Here is a 21,847-nt window from a genome sequence, read left to right as displayed (position 1 = left end):
GAGCCACATCATGCTGATTTTCTCTCGTAAACATTTCCCTCACTTTTAATCTGCGAATCATATTGAACACAGAACTGCACAGTACTCATCTCTCCCTCTATATATAAAAAAGCATAGTATACAATAATCCCCCCCCCCCCCCCCCCGCCCTCCCTATCTGTTGAGAGGCCAGACAAACGACAAATGCGTCATTCCTGAAGAGGGGCAGCACACTTTTCAGTAGTTGCAGGGGCAACAGTCTGGATGATTGACTGATCTGGCCTTGTAACACTAACCAAAACAGCCTTGCTGTGCTGGTACTGCGAACGGCTGAAAGCAAGGGGAAACTACAGCCGTAATTTTTCCCAAGGGCATGCAGCTTTTCTGTATGGTTAAATGATGATGGCGTCCTCTTGGGTAAAATATTCCGGAGGTAAAATAGTCCCCCATTCGGATCTCCGAGCGGGGACTACTCAAGAGGACGTCGTTATCACGAGAAAGAAAACTGGTGTTCTACGGATCAGAGCGTGGAATGTCAGATCCCTAATCGGGCAGATAGGTTAGAAAATTTAAAAAGGGAAATGGACAGGTTAAAGTTAGGTATAGTGGGAAATAGTGAAGTTCGGTGGCAGGAGGAACAAGACTTTTGATCAGGCGAATACAGGATTATAAATACAAAATCAAATAGGGGTAATGCAGGAGGAGGTTTAATAATGAATAAAAAAAATAGGATTGCGGGTAAGCTACTACAAACAGCATAGTGAACGCATTATTGTAGCCAAGATAGACACGAAGCCCACGCCTACCAGAGTAGTACAAGTTTATATGCCAACTAGCTCTGCAGATGACGAAGAAATTTAAGAAATGTATGATGAAATCAAAGAAATTATTCAGATAGTGAGGGGAGACGAAAATTTAATAGTGATGGGTGACTGGAATTCGGTAGTAGGAAAAGGGAGAGAAGGAAACGTAGTAGGTAAATATGGATTGGGGCTAAGAAATGAAAGAGGAACCCGCCTGGTAGAATTTTGCACAGAGCACAACTTAATCATAGCTAACACTTGGTTCAAGAATCATAAAAGAAGGCTGTATACATGGAAGAAGCCCGGAGATACTGACGGGTTTCAGATAGATTATGTAATGGTAAGACAGAGATTTAGGAACCAGGTTTTAAATTGTAAGACATTTCCAGGGGCTGATGTGGACTCTGACCACAACCTATTGGTTATGAACTGTAGATTAAAACTGAAGAAACTGCAAAAAGGTGGGAATTTAAGGAGATGGGACCTGGATAAACTGACTAAACCAGAGGTTGTACAGAGTTTCAGGGAGAGCATAAGAGAACAACTGACAGGAATGGGGGAAAGAAATACAGTAGTAGAAGAATGGGTAGCTCTGAGGGATGAAATAGTGAAGGCAGCAGAGGATCAAGTAGGTAAAAAAAACAAGGGCTAGTAGAACTCCTTGGGTAACAGAAGAAATATTGAATTTAATTGATGAAAGGAGAAAATATAAAAATGCAGTAAATGAAGCAGGCAAAAAGGAATACAAACGTCTCAAAAATGAGATCGACAGGAAGTGCAAAATGGCTAAGCAGGAATGGCTAGAAAACAAATGTAAGGGTGTAGAGGCTTATCTCACTAGGGGTAAGATAGATACTGCTTACAGGAAAATGAAAGAGACCTTTGGAGAAAAGAGAACCACTTGTATGAATATCAAGAGCTCAGATGGAAACCCAGTTCTAAGCAAAGAAGGGAAACCAGAAAGGTGGAAGGAGTATATAGAGGGTCTATACAAGGGCGATGTACTTGATGACAATATTATGGAAATGGAAGAGGATGTAGATGAAGATGAAATGGGAGATACGATACTGAGTTTGACAGAGCACTGAAAGATCTGAGTCGAAACAAGGCCCCAGGAGTAGGCAATATTCCATTAGAATTACTGACTGCCTTGGGACAGCCAGTCCTGACAAAACCCATCTGGTGAGCAAGATGTACGAGACAGACGAGAATATAATAATTCGAATCCCAAAGAAAGCAGGTGTTCACAGATGTGAAAATTATCGAACAATCAGTATAATAAGCCACAGCTGCAAAATACTAACACAAATTCTTTACAGACGAATGGAAAAACTAGCAGAAGACGACCTTGGGGAAGATCAGTTTGGATTCCATAGAAATACTGGAACACGTGAGGCAATACTGACCCTACAACTTATCTTAGAAGCTAGATTAAGGAAAGGCAAACCTACGTTTCTAGTGTTTGTAGACTTAGAGAAAGCGTTTGACAATGTTGACTGGAATACTCTTTTCAAATTCTGATGGTGGCAGGGGTAAAATACAGGGAGCGAAAGCCTATTTACAATTTGTACAGAAACCAGATGGTAGTTATAAGAGTCGAGGGGCATGAAAGGGAAGCAGTGGTTGGGAAGGGAGTGAGACAGGGTTGTAACCTCTCCCCGATATTATTCAATCTTTATATTGAGCAAGCAGTGAAGGAAACAAAAGAAAAATTTGGAGTAGGTATTAAAATCCATGGAGAAGTAATAAAAACTGTGAGGTTTGCCAATGACATTGTAATTCTGTCAGAGACAACAAAGGACTTGGAAGAGCAGTTGAACGGAATGGACAGTGTCTTTAAAGGAGGATATAAGATGAACATCAACAAAAGCAAAACGAGGATAATGGAATGTAGTCAAATTAAATCGGGTGATGCTGAGGGGATTAGATTAGGAAATGAGACACTTAAAGTAGTAAAGGAGTTTTGCTATTTAGGGAGTAAAATAACTGATGATGGTCGAAGTAGAGAGGATATAAAATGTAGACTGGCAATGGCAAGGAAATCATTTCTGAAGAAGAGAAATTTGTTAACATCGAATATAGATTTAAGTGTCATGAAGTCATTTCTGAAAGTATTTGCAAGGAGTGTAGCCATGTATGGACGTGAAACATGGATGATAAATAGTTTGAACAAGAAGAGAATAGAAGCTTTCGAAATGTGGTGCTACAGAAGAATGCTGAAGATTAGATGGGTAGATCACATAACTAATGAGGAGGTACTGAATAGAATTGGGGAAAAGAGGAGTTTGTGGCACAACTTGACTAGAAGAAGGGATCGGTTGGTAGGACATGTTCTGAGGCATCAAGGGATCACAAATTTAGTATTGGAGGGCAGTGTGGAGGGTAAAAATCGTAGAGGGAGACCAAGAGATGAATACACTAAGCAGATTCAAAAGGATTTATGTTGCAGTAGGTACTGGGAGATGAAGAAGCTTGCACAGGATAGAGTAGCATGGAGAGCTGCATCAAACCGGTCTCAGGACTCAAGACCATAACAACAACATACAACAAATATAGCATGAAAAAATAGTAACAGTTATGGAATGGAACTTTAATCAAGAAAGCTATGTAATAAATAAGTAATAATTAATAACTATTCATAGCACAATAATTAATCACGTTTACTCGTAGTGAAAAAAACGCTAGGTGCCAAGAAAGAATGGTCAGATCAGAATATTATTTGTTACACTAATATATCATTTACAGATACGTAAATTAGTAGAGCTGCCATGATCCCTAAGCATTGGGATCATTGCAGGTGGTTCACCTAACAAGCTGATTTAGTCAAAGTGTTGCAAACTTCATGTTTTTCTTTTCCATTTCATTTAGTGCATGATTTGTGCTTTACATTTGGTTGTTTTAATCTCTCTGATACTTTCTTCTTCAACTGCTGATAAACTTCTCAGCAGATCTGGCCATTGCGTAACAGACAGATGCACTTGACTTAGGGAGACTCGGCAACCCCTACCACCTCCCTGCATTCTTGTAAGTGCTAACACCACTTTAACAAACTATCCAAAGTGATACCTAAGTAACAACCTGTATTATATCGAATGGCCACCAAAATACATGGATACTATCACCTAACATACTGATTATGCCAATAGTGTTGATAAGAAATGAACAGAGTATTTGAAGGATGGTCAATACAAAATGTGGCCTCATGGATGTTTTGCTGCAATGCCAACACTTAACAGAATTTGAAAATAATCAAACTGTGGTTTTTTAATGGTAAGGCAATGCAATTATGACACAAATCAAGCATTCCAATGTCACAAGGGCATAAAGTTTGATGCAGATGGGTGCATGAAAGCACCCTGTGTAGGTTATGCTTTATCATTTCTCACCATACCAAGAGAGGACTGATGTACTGTACTTCACACAGCATGCAACCCCATCGGTTTTGCGACTGCCATCTGGACACACATACTGAACTCTCTACAACACCTCAAGTAATATTCATTGCAACTTCATTCACCTCAAGTAATATTGTGCACTGTTCCGTGTCTTATCAAACCAGGATTAAAACAAACTTCCTTTACCATTTGTTGCCACTGACCAGCGCAAGACAAATTGCTGTATTGGTTAGTAAGAACCTTGATATTCTTTCAATGAAACAATGCTCATACACAGCGTAAGTATTACTGATCTCTCTTGCACCAAGTTAAGGTTCCTCGTGCTCAGCGTGATACTAGTTTATCCTTGTTACTACATAAAACAGATTAACTAAGTTCAGTATATGGGAAAAAACACAAACTTGTGAAAACAGCAGACAGAGAAGAAGTTTAATGAGCGAAATACGTACTACTCCTCTGTACAAATACACCACAGAATACTGTAACAGTGATTTACTTTATAACAAATACCTACCTTCTCATGTACATTTTAATATAGTGTTTACAAAACAATGGGGATGATAATATTAACACCAAATGGTAAAATTTAAAGCAAAATTCTGACTTCAGCTGTAACAAGTGATGTGATGACCCAAACAAAGTATCTCGTTCCTCATACTTACTAACACTCCATGCAGGCAGCAGAGGCTGAACCAAACCAAAAGAAGGGTCATCAGTTTGCCCCCCCCCCCCCCCCCCCCCCCGGCTTACACTTTTAACATTAGCGTGGGCAGTTCAGGAGGAAGTAGTTTAATATTCCGCCAACAATGAGATCATTAGACACCAAGTACAAGCTCAAACAGGGGAAGGAAATCAGTCTGCCTTTTCAAAGCAGTCATCCCAACATTTTCTGTAAATGGTTTGCAGAAATTGTGGATAACTCACGTCTAGATTGTCAGACAGAGAGAGAATTTAATTCCTGTATCCTGTACTCCTGAATGTGTGTGTGTGTGTGTGTGTGTGTGTGTGTGTGTGTGTGAGAGAGAGAGAGAGAGAGAGAGAGAGAGAGAGAGAGAGAGAGAGAGCAACTGATTCCAAGAATGCACAGGTATCTTGCTTTCATTGACTTTCTTTTATTTATTCAAGACTAAACTGTTCTGTTATTCTATTGCCTCTATCTTTTTCTTATATTTCAAAATACTGCTCTCCATGTGAACACCTATGACAGCTCATGCTTTTGTCTTTTCTCCACTATTATGATACACCTGTTCTGATTCGCCCCACTGAAAGATAAGAAGTCACTTCTGGGACATCTCACTTTTTATCTTTCTAATTCTACTATTACATATAAATTTATTCTTATCATACAGACAAAAGGTATGCCAGCATACTTGGTGGCAAGCTAGACGTGCGTTATTTGACACTTAGAGCTGAATTTGACCACAATAATTGTACAGCACCTGCTTATAAAGACTAAATTATTTTATTTGTACAAATTTAACTTCTGTCACGGAAATGCCATGTTAAACTGACATAAATGTAATTTTTGTAATTTTATTTCATTTGTTTCAATTTTCTTATAAAACTCTCAGTTGCGAAAGTGTTACATTTTTCAATTACATGATGTTTGTAAACAAAACTTCCAGGCTGACAATATAAAATTTTTGAAAAAACAAATACAACAGATGGAGATAGATAATACTATTACATCATTTATCTATTTGTTAAGTGATTCCTTAAGACAGTATCTTAATTCTTTTTCATTTTCAACATTTTTAGCTCTGTTAATAAAAATGACTTCATTGATGGATCTGATACTTTACTAAGAATTGTAGTTCTTGCTTTCTCATCACCGTCTGAAAATCTTTTTAAGAGTTCCTCTGCATACTGTATCCAAACACAGTTTTCACATCCAGACATACAGCAGTTGGTGGGTTCTTCTGGCAGCTCTCCAGTATTGTCTTCACTAGATATCACATCACCTTTCTTTCCATCATCTGATGAAATACAGTGTCTATAGACTGAAGTGTCTCTGATACACAGCAACGTACGACACCTGAATATTCCACACAAGCGATAAACCTAAAATTAAAGAAATCATCTGTGCTACAAAAACTACTTTGGACTTAATTTAAAGTACTTTTGAATTACCTTAGTCAACTTAAAAGTTAGACATTCTTACTATTAATGCCAAGAAACAACTTGAGCAAGGACGAAGACTGTTGCTTTGTATCATAAAAACATTTCAAGAACTTGTATACACATGGAACTTCGATAAATGTGATTTCTATATACACTGGCCAAAACAAGTATACAAAGAAAGCTGAAAGAGTCAGCATTATGAGCATCCACTGATATGCTTGTTTCATTTATAAGAGTATTGTCATATGCAACACCAACACATAAGAGTTAACCAGAGATACCAAACATATTGACAAATAACGACCATAAATGTCTATGATATATGAGTTAAACCAGCTGATTTTCAAAACAATGGTCTCAGAACTTTGAGAAACACCGGCAAGCGATACTAGTACTCACGCCATTAATAGAGAACTGCTTGGCTTGGGTTCAATGAAAAAGTCACTTGAAAAAATATCAGGTAATTCAACACACTTCGGTTTTAGTGATGTAAAATCATCACAATGACCCTAGGTAACATAAGATGATCAGATGCATTCAAAAATTATGATACTTATTGAGACATTCTGATTGAAGTGTATTGATATCCAAACCATGGAATGGAAGACAACATGCAGATTCTATATTCCCAGATTTCTACAAAGCAACTGACACAGTGCCCCACTGCAGACTATTGGATGATGGTCTGAGCATATGGATTAGGTTCCCAGATATGTGAGTGGCTTGGAGACTTTTTACGTAATAGAATGCAAGAGGGCCCCAAGGAAGTTTTATACGACCACTCTTATTCTCTATGTACATACAGACTGAGCAGCAATTTACAGTTGTTTGCTAATTCATTGTTGAATAACTGTGGGAGGATATCAGATGAGTTAGACAGAACTTCTAGTTGGTGTGATGAATGGCAGCTTGCTCTAAATGTAGGAAAATATAAGTTAACATGGATGAGTAGATAAAAACAAGCCTGTAACTTTTGAATGCAGTGTTAGTAGTGTGCTGCTTGACACAGTCATGTTGATTAAGTATCTGGGCATAACACTGCAATGTGATACGGAATGGCCAGGTTGGTAGTAGGGAAGGCGAATGCTTCACTTCGTTTTATTGGGAGAATTTTGGGAAAGTGCAGTTCATATATAATGGAGACGGCATATAGAATGCTAGTGCAACCAATTTTGAGTACTGCTTGAGTATTTGAGGTTCCCACCAGGTTAAATGAAAGGAATACATTCAAGCAATTTGGAGGGAAGATGATGCTCTTTTCTTGTGATGCTGTTGTGCGAATTTAGAGAACCTCCATTTGAGGGATGACTGCAGGATGATTCTACTGCTGCTAACGTACATTATGTGTAAGGACCACAAAGAGAAGATCAGAGAAATGAGGATTCATACACAGTCTTAGACAGTCATTTTTTGCTCACTCTATTTGTGAGTTGAACAGGAAAGGAAATTATTAGTACTGGTAAGTGGTACCCTCCACCATGCACAGTTCGTTGGCTTGAAGGGTACATATGTACATAAAGAAGTGAGTGCACACAATGTAAGTGCTAATTAACAACATTACATTGCCAGTGCTGTGAAATTTAGTGGAGAAAACATTATGGTATTACAAGGTGCTCCTGAAAAGTTCGGTGAATGATTCAGAAAATAAAGGGAACAAGAGTTACTAGCAAAATATCTTTACTGGTATTCATAGTAATCACCATTCACTACAACAAACTTCTGACATTGGTTGTAAGGCTGCTGGAACCTGTCAACAAATGCTTCTTGTGGAATCGCTTGAAGCACCATGCTCAAGCATTGTATATCTGCAGCATTACAGATGCCAGCCAGTGCTACCAATACAACTCAAAGGCCAAACAGCAGTCGATGGCATGGTGCTCATTATCTTCCCCACCTCACAAATATTGTCAGCTGACAAAACCCACAATTAAAATGATGTCGATGGATTTTTTTTTGACAGCAATGCCTCAATCCATCATGAATTTCTACACGGGGGATGTGGGGAAGATAATGAACAACATGCCATTGACTGATGTTTGGAGTTCAGATCTTATTGGTAACACCAGGTCTCATCTCCTGTAATGATGTGGATATCCAACAACACGTGACTACAGTGCTTTGAGCGATTCCACAAGAAGCATTTGGTGACAGTTTCCACAGTTTTACAACTGATGTCAGATGTGTGGTTGCTTTGAAGGCCAGTAAAGGTATTCTGTTTGCAACTATTGCTTCCTATATTGTCTGAACTATGCATCAAACTTTTCTGATGCAGTTTGTATATCACTGTCTAAATTGGCTCTTGTTCAATTGTTTGCAACTGCTTGAACCATAAAGTCAATTGATCTCTGTTACTCATGCAAAAATTCGGATCTACTCCTTCTCTTTATGATTGTGTTCCTATTCATAAAAGCTAGACCTACAGCAGTGTGATGAAATGGGATGAAATGAAATAAAATGGATGGATAAGAACTCCATTCACAATCAAAATGGAATGAATTACAGCACTGTATGACAAGCATGCCACATAATCAAGAAAGAAAGATTTAACATTACATTAAAAAGACAAATTGTTTTTGATGGAGCACTAGGTCAGTTGGACAAAAAATGGTTCAAATGGCTCTGAGCACTATGGGACTTAACATCTGAGGTCATCAGTCCCCTAGAACTCAGAACTACTTAAACCTAACTAACCTAAGGACATCACACACATCCATGCCTGAGGCAGGATTCGAACCTGCGACTGTAGCAGTCGCGCGGTTCCAGACTGAAGTGCCTAGAACTGCTCGGCCACACCGGCCGGCCCAGTTGGACACAGATAGAGAAAGAAGTCACCAAGAATTCATTGAAGAAACTGTTTAGACATCCATTTGAAGTGATTTAGAGAATATAGAGTTCTCTGCCAAACTGTAGTAGAAGTGGAAGAAAATATAAACAGAATTGTGTGAGAATTTTGTGCAAAGACTTCCCATATTGCAGCAGCAACAAAGGTCAGACATATTTTACTGTGTCAACAATTCCATATAAGCAAATTTCCCTGGTTTTCCAAATATTAATTGTGAATAACTTTTCTTAACACATCTGCTGCTACCACTTGGTGAATGAGCTACTGTTCCATTGTAAAATAATCAAAGAATAAAATATATTTAAAAGTTGATTAATTGTGTGTACTAGTCAGAATACATTTTTTTAAAAATATTTATGTGCTGAAGCTTTAAAACATCAATGACAGTGAAGGAGGTATGCTAAGAGGCAAATATTACCTGATACATTTTTAAGTTACTAGCTTTATCATAATCTAAATATGTTTTTGACAATGATATACTGGCTAAAAAAAAGCAGATTGACAAATAAGTATCCATACAATGTGAAATGAGTAGAGTGATTTACAATTTTATAGTTCTATCAACATGATGTCTTGCTATGGTGATGGAGCCTTTCGCTTAGTATGAACTAGGATATCTTGTGGAAATAACAGATGCAATCAATTCCCGTAAAACAGAGGTACTGGTACTATATGGTACATGGGCACATACATCAACACTTGCACTTTGTAATTCACTGTACAGTGAGTGATGGAGTGTACGTAGTGTACCAGTATCATTCCACCCCCATTCACATTTCCCCATTCCATTCATGAATGGTATGCAATTTGAAATGCTATTGGGACCCCTCTGTATGAGCTCAAGTTTTAGCATCATGGTCTTTACGCGAAATGTATGTTGGAGGAAACAATATATATATAACTTGTTTTGGAATATCAGTTCTTGGAATTTTGTGAGCAAAACTTTTCCGATGCCTAATGCCTTTCCTGTTACATCTATCATTACAACTTTCTGAGCTCGTCTGTAACCCTCTGATGTTGACAAATCAAGACCATGATGAATCGTGCAGCTCTCCCTTTAGTCTTTTCTTTCGCTTCTGCTAATCCAACCTAGTAATGGTAAGACTTCCCATGTTGCAGCAGCAACAAAGGTCAGACATATTTTACTCTGTCAACAATTCCATATAAGCAAATTTCCCTGGTTTTCCAAATATTAATTGTGAATAACTTTTCTTAACACATCTGCTGCTACCACTTGGTGAATGAGCTACTGTTCCATTGTAAAATAATCAAAGAATAAAATATATTTAAAAGTTGATTAATTGTGTGTACTAGTCAGAATACATTTTTTTAAAAATATTTATGTGCTGAAGCTTTAAAACATCAATGACAGTGAAGGAGGTATGCTAAGAGGCAAATATTACCTGATACATTTTTAAGTTACTAGCTTTATCATAATCTAAATATGTTTTTGACAATGATATACTGGCTAAAAAAAAGCAGATTGACAAATAAGTATCCATACAATGTGAAATGAGTAGAGTGATTTACAATTTTATAGTTCTATCAACATGATGTCTTGCTATGGTGATGGAGCCTTTCGCTTAGTATGAACTAGGATATCTTGTGGAAATAACAGATGCAATCAATTCCCGTAAAACAAAGGTACTGGTACTATATGGTACATGGGCACATACATCAACACTTGCACTTTGTAATTCACTGTACAGTGAGTGATGGAGTGTACGTAGTGTACCAGTATCATTCCACCCCCATTCACATTTCCCCATTCCATTCATGAATGGTATGCAATTTGAAATGCTATTGGGACCCCTCTGTATGAGCTCAAGTTTTAGCATCATGGTCTTTACGCGAAATGTATGTTGGAGGAAACAATATATATATAACTTGTTTTGGAATATCAGTTCTTGGAATTTTGTGAGCAAAACTTTTCCGATGCCTAATGCCTTTCCTGTTACATCTATCATTACAACTTTCTGAGCTCGTCTGTAACCCTCTGATGTTGACAAATCAAGACCATGATGAATCGTGCAGCTCTCCCTTTAGTCTTTTCTTTCGCTTCTGCTAATCCAACCTAGTAATGGTTACATAACAATGAGCAATATTCAACGAGCAGTCACACAAGAGTTTTGCAAACATTTACTTTCGTGTGTAAATTATACTTCCTTGGGATTCTTTCAATAAATCTGAGTCTGTCATCTGTCTTCCCTAGAGTTAGACTTAAGTAGTCCTTCCACCTTAAGTTAGTGCAGACACAGGCTCCAAGACGTGTGAAGATTCTAGCTCATACCAATAACTTACTACTAATTGCATAATAAAATGATATTGGAATTTTTAATCTATTTATGCACATTACATTGCATTCCATTTATATATGTATAGTCAACTGTCACTGGCTGGCCACAAGGAAGTGCCCCTCATGAATCGATACCACACAGGACACAGCAACAGCATCACGTTCTCCATCACAGTTTTGACGAGCTCTTGTCATGACTGGAAATAAGGAATATCCACACCACCCCTCCCACAATGGTATTCCAAGCCCACCCAACCTATGTAATTTCCTTGTCCATCTCTATTCCACCCTTGTTGCCAACCACTTGTCCTTACAACAGACCTAGATGCAAGGCCTGTCCAATACATCCCTACACTACCACCTACTACATTCCTGTCACAGACAGTTTCTACCCCAATGAAGGCATGACCATCTGTGAAAGCAGCCATTATCAATTTATCTGCAACCATGTGGTCATGACCACTAAAAAACTGGTATGATTGCATGAACAGCAACTGCCAAAATGTGATCAAGAGACAGCTGGGCCTACCAGTTGCTGAGCATGCAGTGCAAAACAGTATGCTTGACCTCAAAGACTGCTCCAGAGCTATCAGGATTTTTCCCTTCAACACCACTTTTTATGAAATGCAAAGGTGGGAACTATCCCTACAACAGGTCCTTCCTTCCTGTAGCCAACCCTCCCCCCCCTGCCCATCACTTTTGCTAGTCAACATTCTCTATCCCCTTCCCAGCTTCCACTCCAGCCTTACAAGCACCTACTGTCTCCTCCCTCCCCCCCCCCCCCTTCCCCACCACACCAACAAGTCCATACCCCTTCTCTGCTTCTCTTCCCTCCCTCAGAGATGGATTGGCAGAAAGGAGCTACCAGTTTTGATGTGCCCGTGACCACACCACAAATGAAGTTGCTTGATATGTTAATATGGCAATGTGATTTGTTCGTGTCTACAAGCAGTCATGTAACATGGCAATAAACAGGGGTCACAGAAAGATCCTAACCAACAAGGAATGGAGATGAGTAGGTTGATTTGTCACAGACAATCAGCTTCAAACGTGACCGAACTGCTGCTGTCATCTCAACCAGTTTCTGAGCAAATACTGTGAAGGGAACTACACTGAAGAGCCAAAGAAAGTGGTACACCTGCCTAATATCGTGTAGGGCCCCCGAGAGCAAGCAGAAGTGCTGCAACATGATGTAGCATGGACAAGACTAATATCTGAAGTAGTGCTTGAGCGAATTGACTCCATGAATCCTATGGGGCTGTCCATAAATCCGTAAGAGTAAGAGGGTGTGGAGATCTCTTCTGAACAGCACATTGCAAGGCATACAAGATATGCTCAATAACGTTCATGTCAGGGGAGTTTGGTGGCCAGTGGAAGTGTTTAAACTCAGAAGACTATTCCTGGAGCCACTCTGTAGCAACTGTGGACCAGTGGGGCATCACATTGTCCTGCTGGAATTGTCCAAGTCTGTCGGAATGCACAATGGACATGAATGTCTCCATACCCGTACATGTCCATCCACTCCATACAATTTGTACCGAGACTCATCTGACCAGGCAACACGTTTCCAGTTATCAACAGTCCTATGTCGGTGTTGACGAGCCCAGGCGAGGCATAAAGCTTTGTGTCATGCAGTCATCAAGGGTACATGAGTGGGCCTTAAGCTTTGAAGCCCACGTCGATGATATTTCGTTGAATAGTTTGCACACTGACACTTGTTGATGGCCCAGCACTGAAATCTGCAGCAATTTGCGGAAGGGTTGCACTTTTATCATGTTGAACAATTCTCTTCAGTCGTCGTTGGTCCATTGGTCCTGTTCATGCAGGATCTTTTTCTGGCCTCAGCTACGTCGAAGATTTGATGTTTTACCGGATTACTGATATACACGGAACACTCGTGAAATGGTCATATGGGAAAATCCCCACTTCATTGCTACCTCGGAGATGCTTTGTCCCATCGCTCGTGCATTGACTGTAACACCATGTTCAAACTCACATAAATCTTGATTAACCTCCCATTGTAGCAGCAGTAACCAATCTAACAATTGCACCTTACACTTGTTGTCGTACATAGGTGTTGCCAACTACAGCACTGTATTCTGCCTGTTTACATAGCTCTGTATTTGAATAAACATACCTATACCAGTTTCTTTGGTGCTTCAGTGTACATGCAATGGACATTTTATGTTGGGTACACAGCAAAAGGCTATTGCTTGTAGCAACACGTAATGCTGCAAGTGCACCTATGGCCCAAGATGGAACATTGTGGAACACCACTTGTAATTAATTCCCAATCAGATGAAGACAGACTGCTTACTGCACAGGTATTTCTCAACGACACACTTTGTTTCTGCTTAGTTAGACAAGACTCAAACCATTTTGAAGCTCTGCCAGTGACACCATAATATTCTAATTTACTTAAGAGAATGCTGTGATTCACACAGTCAAAGGTTTTTGACAGGTCAAAGAAAATGCCAGTAGCCTCTAATGTGTTATCTTATGACTTAAGTGCATGCTCACTGTATGTGTAAATAGCTTTCTCTATATCAGAACTCTTAAGAAACCCAAAATGAGACTTGGACAATATATTATTTGCAGTTGGATCCTTTAGGAGACGCTTGAACACAACCTTTTTTAATATTTTTGAAAAAGCCGGAAAAAATGAAATTGGTTGATAGTCTGATGGTATCTATTTATCCCCTTTCTTGTAAAGAGGCTTAACTTCAGCATATTTTAGCCAGTCTGGAAATGTTCCACTGATAAGAGAATGATTACACAAATAACTTACGATAGAACTCAACTAGCATGAGCACTCTTTCATTAACTTTGTTGATATATTGTCAAAACCACTAGACTACTTAGATTTTAAAGGTTTTATGATAGATGCTACTTTTGTGGGAGATATGAGTGTCATTTCTATTTTACTGAAGCTGTTTGTAAAGACTGGCCTCAGGTACTCCTACTCCACTGCATGACATCAGTCCTCCAATCATTCAGGTACATGAATCAGGATGTTTATTTCAACATTCTCAGTTGTCAAAGTTTCTTCTACATTATTATAATGCATATCCTCTGGAAACTCCTGTCTTCCAAGATTACAGCAGCCATGATGACAGGGTTTCACAACATATATTCCTGATCTGATGAACACTCAGGCACAATCTCTGATCTCAGCTGCCCAGTTAAATCACCCACGCCTAATCCAGCAGAAAATACCTGACACTACTTGGAACAGCATGTGATCGACATTCCTGCATTTTATAGCTCATCAAAGGCTAGCTTCAACTACATATGAAATGCCTGAGGAAACTTGTGGACACTTCCTTGCCAAATTTGGGCCATTATCAAGGATAAAAGCGATGTTCTATGGTAGCAGGTGACTAATTTTTTGTCTGGTGTACTTATTCTTCTTTATGGAACCAAGTGCTTCTCTGCAGCATCTCCAACTAGACCTGAGTGTTCTGCGACATTCACATTGATTAAATACACCAATGGCAATCTTGCAATCCTTTACTGAATTTTCTCCATATCTATTATTAATACAATTTGGGAACAGTCCCACACTGGCAAACAATAGTCCAGAATAATTCAGATGAGTGTTTGGTAGGCATAAATTGTCTTTTCATATATAGCAGTTGGTCAGTATTACTCCAATGAATCTCAGAATGGCTGTATTCCTCCAGGCTACATTTCTGAAGTGATGCTCCACACCACGCTTATGAAAGGATGTGGTGAGGGTCTTCATTCATCATGTGCATCTTCATGTTTTCACAGCACAGTGACTGCTCCATTAAATTTGGGGCACACAGCCACATAATTTCAACTTCTTCTTCTAATATTTCAGCTGTATACTGATCAGCCATCTTCAGAGTGAGCCAAAAGACTGATGTTCCTGCACTCACTCCCTCCTTTTAAATTCGTGGACTATGCCACAGCGCATGTAGGCAGAGATACACAGGTGTTGACTGGCAGCAAAGAAGTACAGTTGCATGAATTATATCTGTGGTTGCACAGTCAACCCGCACTTGAATGTTGGCGTGTCACCCTCAGCTGCACCGTCGTGATGTCTTTGTAAGTTTATTACAGGAAGTACCAGATCCCATGATTTAACCAAGCTGAAGATACAATCTCTATTAATTAAATTCACCGTCAAGAAAATTTCAATTGCCTCCTTCGCCACTGACCAGGGGAGGCCGCCAATTGTGAAATTCAGATTCGATTCATACCGCGCATAATAAAAGCTCATGGCCAGAGGTGTAATGTGGCAAAGCACCAAGATACACTTCTCAGCCGTTGTCGAGAAAATCGACAATTAAAAGAAACCGTTGAGATGAAATACTCTCTACGATTTCCAATTCCCTACAGCGTCGTGGCGCAGCGGTAGCTCGGGTTCGTTTTTGAGTGCTTACCGCTGCGCCACGACGCTGTAGGAAATTGTAAATCGTAGAGAGTATTTCACTGCAACGGTTTCTTTTAACTGTCGATTTTCTCGACAACGGCTGCGAAGTGCATCTTGGTGCTTTGCCACATTACACCCCTGGCCATGAGCTTTTATTATGCGCAGTATGAATCGAATCTGAATTTCACAATTGGCGGCCTCCCCTTGTGAGTCCCAGAAAGAAGATGTAAACACTGAAACTTCGATGTTTCCATACACCATAGAGTGATCAGTACCAATACAGTGTTCTGCCACATCCAATGAATCTAATTTACAATGGAAATAGAAAAGGATGGGCGCCTTCCATTTTTGGATGTTTTGGTTTAGTGCAAAGATGATGGCACTGGGACATCCAGTATATTGGAAACTGAAGCATACAAATTTATATATACAAGTAAATATCTACCACCATCCTTTGCAGATTACGAGTGTTCTCAGAACTTTAGTCCACAGAGCACACATCACTGCTGATGAGAGCAGTCTGCAGGACAAGCTCCTACATTTAAAGAGAGTTTTTGAAGGCAACGTATATTCTGCACAGTAGACACACAAGGCACTACAAGTGGAACCAAAGGTGTGCAAGAAAAGACAAAGAAAGATTTAAATCCCTGGCTTTCCTGCAATATGTGGTAAAGATGTTGTCAAAAATAGGACACGTCCTCTGCAAGCACAAAGTAAAAGTGATTTTTTGTCCTCCGCTGAAGACAAAAGTGTTATTGGGTCTCACTAAAGATGTTCCAGAAGGCTGTTGCCTCTCATACATCGGACAGATAGTTCGTACAGTCTATCAAAGATGTATGAAACAGCACAGATACACCGGCCTCATACAGCCAAATAAATAGATTGTCGCAGATCACTGTTTTGATACTGGTCACTCTATGATGTACAAAAACTTCTAAATTTTAACGTCTAAATCATCTTTCTGGGACTCAGTGGTGAAAGGCAATTGAAATTCACTTGGTGATGAATTTAACTGAGAGAGATAGCAGCTTCAGGTTGGATAAGTCATGGATTCTGGCACTTTCTGTAGGAAACTTACAGAGATGTCGCAACAGTGCAGTTCAGAGTGATATGACGAGATCCCAGTGTGGATTGATTGTGCAGCCACAGATGTAATTTGTACACATTGTTCTTCTTTGTCGTTGATCAACATCTCGGACACCTGTTTATGTGGCCGAAAGTGCAGTGGCATGGTCTGCGAGTTTAAAAGGACGGAGCAAGTGCTGCAGCGTTAGTCTTTCGGTTAACTTTCAAGATGGCTGAATTATAAACAGCTGAAGCTGAAGTTATGTGACTGAAAACCCAAATTCATTATCATGTTCTGTGGGATTCCACCAAGAATGAGAACCTTCATGAATGAGGATAAGTCAATATATGCATATATGTTGACAAAAACAAGGCAGATCATATGCTGCATTAATGAGAAACTATCACTATACTGCTTATTATTATTCTTGCTTATGCCAGATAAATGTAATCACATAATTAGAACTAAAGCTGTCTCTCTGAAAAGAGCTGTTGACTCCTCAGTTTTATTCAATAGTTACTATTTACTGCCTAGTAGTAGCTTGATATTAACTTGATCACACTGGCATTTTTCATAAGTAAGAGTTATCTATATATGTAAACACTGTATCTTGTTTACAGTACAATACCGCATCTCAAGAGCTTTACCACGAACATTGCTGCCTGCAATATCATTTTTCAACCCTAGAATATAGATATTTACCTAATTTGTAGAAAGAGAAGCTAATGAGATACTTTTTTGTTTCGGGCTAAATGGGACTCTTAATTTCTTCCTTTTATGTTATTACACAACTCCACTCTGAACTCTAGAGAAAGTGAACATCTAAATGAAAATTATTTTTGTCTCGTACTGTGTAGATCACAGTACAGTTGAAACAGATTTTTATTGTCAGCAACAAGACCTTTAAAAAAGCTTCTCTAAAATGTGTAGTTATCTATTTTACACAATGTCCTTATTCTGCTGCGTAAACAATTTGTTTGCTTAAGATGCACTCCCCTGGAAGATAATTTCATAAGACAACAAGAGAAAATGTGTCAACACTCTTGTCTTTAAGTCAACACAATGAATGAAGCTACCAAGGGCAGAACATGCTGAACTGAGTTCTTTAATTTGTTTATCCATTTTGGATTTTTATTGAACAGAATCCCAAAGAACTTTATTCAGTATGCTTCATTTAGTGTACAAATGATAATGTTTACTTCTGGTGGTATCAGGTCTTTTTGCTTGTTTGAAGTAGAGTAATAGGAATCACTGTGAGATTTAACATTTAATCTGCCAGCTGTGAACCACATTTCCAGCTAACATCTGATCTGCAAAGTTGAGTTTAGGCCCTTGATTGGCATTTCTGTGTCATCAGCACACACAGCACTACTTGAACCACCCTTTAATGTCATTGGAAGACAATTTATGTAGATTAAGAACTATAATTAGCTCAGTTCCAACCACGTGTGGGACCACACATGTTGTGTTCTCCCATTCATTCAGAGGTTAGTTCCATGCCTGTGGTAAATTCTGCAAATAGGACCATCTGCTTTCTGTTATGAAGATTAGTTCTCCACCCAAACAAATGAGATGTCACAATACTTTAATTTGCCAAGTAGAATTTTGTGATCTACACAACCCACGGCTTTGACAAGGGTACATAACATACCTACATGATAATATCTTTGGTTTATCTTCGTCAGGACTTCACATGTAAGGTCTTATATTGCTTTTTCTGTGAAGACTCCTTTATGGAAGCGAATTCAAAGTGCTGTTAACCATTAAACGAAACAATATTCTATCATAGACCACTTTCTCAAACCATTATACCCTTTTGGAAAGTCTGAAATAGGCCAAAAATCAGCGGTGTTTTGTCTCCAGTTTTACAGATGAGTGTCACTATAGCATTTTCATGTCCATCACAAAATATACACTGAATCATCAACTGATTGCAAAGATAGGGTAATGCTACGTAGTCTGAGCAATACTGTAATATTCTCATGTAACTGGAACCACAGGCACCATAATTACTGCTTTTTACTGAAGTCTGTCAGCACCAGTTACATTTTAACATGGTTACTAAGCCTCTGAAGCAAGATAATTTCTTTCATTAAATTTTCATAATACAACTATCAACGAAGAGAGACCAATTTAAGGTGTGACCAAAATAAGAGTGGCAAAGTACGAGAGGGCTGGCTTACAGAATTTGTACACATTACATGGGGAGAATGTCACGCCTAACACAAAACCTCTGATTACAACCAATTACTGAGTAGCAAGTCAGGACAGGAAGTAGTATCTGGAACACTCCTTAACAACGAATCTCAAATAATCACTATTTAATTCTTGAATTCAATTAGTTCATGGGTGGTGTTAAGTGTTTATTAGCATCTCCCATAAGCCAAGACTAGCACTATTACTTAAATTCATTCAAAATACTTGCCCACATCAGGGTCAATATTTATACTGTAATTACTCATGAACTAAAAACAAGGTGATAGCATTCTCTTTAAAAATACACTTCATATGATACATCACAAAGACTGTACTGAAATTATGATGACAAATTTTTTTGGGCAGTTAGCTTTAAGACATCCAAAATTACACGGGAACTCACACCTCAAAAGGAAAAAAAAGGCGTGTCCGATTGACAAGATCATTAGAAATGGAAAATCTAAAAATTTAACAAATAGCCTATGTAATCCCAGTATAAAATACATCTCTCTCAAATATGGCAATATTAACAGCGAGAGTGCTTTAACCATTCTTATTCACTAATTTGAAAGTGGGAAAAATGAGGACTTTGAAGTAGCCAAGTATGTGGAAAAGTTTCTAATTTTTTTCCTTTTTCTGGGGGCAGGAAAATGGGGGGGGGGGGGGGAGGGAGAGAGGGAGAGCGCGACTTATGTTTTAAAAAAGTATGATATGAAGTCTGAGAACTATAGCTCTAGTGCATTGCAGCTCATTATACTTTACACATGTCTGATCCATAATTAGTTACAACAAAACTTCAAGGTACAAAAAGGGCCAACACAAAACACAACAAAAAGTAGAGGAACTCACTGCATCGATATGTTTAAAGCTTTTTCAGTTTTTACCCTGATCTATATCACTATATCACAGGAAGCACTGACCAATACCCAGCCAACACATTTTTACTAGAACATGGGGCAAGATCCTCCCACTTCTTACATCTCAAAAGGAGAAATGATGATACTATCCACAGTAAATGCTGTCGGCTGTGGAATAAAATTATATTCCTCCACAACATGTCAGAGAGAAAAATGAGTTTCAGTGCATCAAGAAAATATTAAGATTTTGGTAGGGTATATAAGCCATTACACTAAATATTGAGGATTACTTATGGCGATAGACAAAAGACAAACTATTTGGTGAAATTTTCATCTTACATAACAAACTAGAATACAAAGGATGGCAAAAGAACCACTGTACAGCAGTCTAGTGAAACCATATACACACGGAACATAAGATACAGCGCATGTACTCAAGACTAGGTGTTGGCAACATCAACAAAAAGTTTATTTCCTCAGATGGATATATAATTAATATAAAGAAACATTCAGCTTATTATGAACACGATTTCTAATACGTAACAAATACGATGAAAAACTTAAATAACTAAATTACATATTTACATGCATCTTCCGTTCACAATCGGTCCGAGTGTATTTAAACCAAACAAGTGGGCATATTTTTACACTTCTTTATATAGAACTCAACAAAGATTACCGTAAAGGTATAATCGAATTTCTACAGCATGCAAAAACCGATCAGCAACAACCGTAATTATGCCCTATATGCTGTACTGCAAAATATTTAATACGTCATGGTGTATTTCTATTGTGCATATAATTTAAATTTTAACATCAATCGTTTTGCAAAAAGCTTTGGTCGAAAAGTTGTCTTGTTTACAATGTCCCAATGTTTACATACATATAAGATAAAGAGATCACCACATATCATTACAACAGTGATCTCTAGTATGGAGATCACTGCATTACAAGGATACGAACAACATTGGCAAAGGTGGTTAAAGGGGCCTGTACAGGTTCAATTTTTATTGACGACACTATGTTTGTCCAACCTTAAATGTATTGAGGCAACATCACACTATCAATAACACTGACAAAAGCTGTCAGTTGACAACGCGATTTTACAAGGTTAAGATGTCGAACAGCCACAAGAAAGTGTGTACTCCAGTTATATTAGCTATAGTTGCAAGCAACAGAAAACAATAAAAAAAGAGGAAATGGGTCTGAGATTGGTTGAAAAAAGGAGCGCCTGGTAAGATATCAATTTTCTGACTGAAATCAGAATCACGGATTTTATAAATTATTTTCCGATGAGTTGTGCATCGTACGACTCCTTACTCTTGTTGATACGAGATATAATATAGAAGCAAAATATGTTGATGACGGAGGCAGTCGCGTTCGACAAGAGATTAAAGAGTAGTTTCGATATGTATGGCGACAGACAGGTAGGGATCATGAGGACAAGATTAGATTACTTATAGCTTGCAGAGAGGCCTTTAAACATTCTCCCTGTCATCCATATGTGAATTGAATAGGAAAAAATACCTAATAAAGGCCAATTCACAATTTCCATCATGGCTCTGTCATGTCAAGGTGTATTCACAGTGCCCATAATGTCACAGCCAATGAGCACAGAATCTCAAGTTAGTTCGTGTCACGTGATCTCAACTACATTGCTGTCCTCAGCATTCTTTTCATGCGAACTGTGATCCTCACAAAATAATTTTCAACTGTTTTATGTGCAAAGAGCACATTCACAGCACAAGAGCTTATATGTGTTGATAATTTACAAAATTGGCATTATAGTACTCAAATAGTTTGTAGTCTGCAGGGATTGCTTGTAAATTAGAGAAGAGAGGAAGAAGTGCAAAACAACACAAAGAAAGTGAATGGGTTCGAAAAAATATCATT

The 21,847-nt window shown here is 38.6% G+C and overlaps 1 protein-coding gene across 1 annotated transcript; it reads right to left on the bottom strand.

Moving 5' to 3' along the window:
* Positions 1–5,620: 5,620 nt before the first annotated feature.
* LOC124776842 (oxidoreductase-like domain-containing protein 1) lies at positions 5,621–20,840 on the bottom strand. The gene is made up of 2 exons (XM_047252005.1): positions 20,540–20,840; positions 5,621–6,238 (listed from the first exon to the last, which is right to left on the bottom strand). The coding sequence occupies exons 1-2, from the start codon at positions 20,543–20,545 to the stop codon at positions 5,906–5,908; spliced, it is 339 nt and encodes a 112-aa protein (XP_047107961.1). The 5' UTR covers positions 20,546–20,840; the 3' UTR covers positions 5,621–5,905.
* Positions 20,841–21,847: the final 1,007 nt, after the last annotated feature.

Source organism: Schistocerca piceifrons, chromosome 2 (genome assembly GCF_021461385.2).
Source record: "Schistocerca piceifrons isolate TAMUIC-IGC-003096 chromosome 2, iqSchPice1.1, whole genome shotgun sequence".
NCBI classification, from domain to species: domain Eukaryota; kingdom Metazoa; phylum Arthropoda; class Insecta; order Orthoptera; family Acrididae; genus Schistocerca; species Schistocerca piceifrons.
The sequence above is the reverse complement of the archived record's forward strand: the minus strand, read 5'-3'. Positions and strand labels throughout refer to the sequence as shown.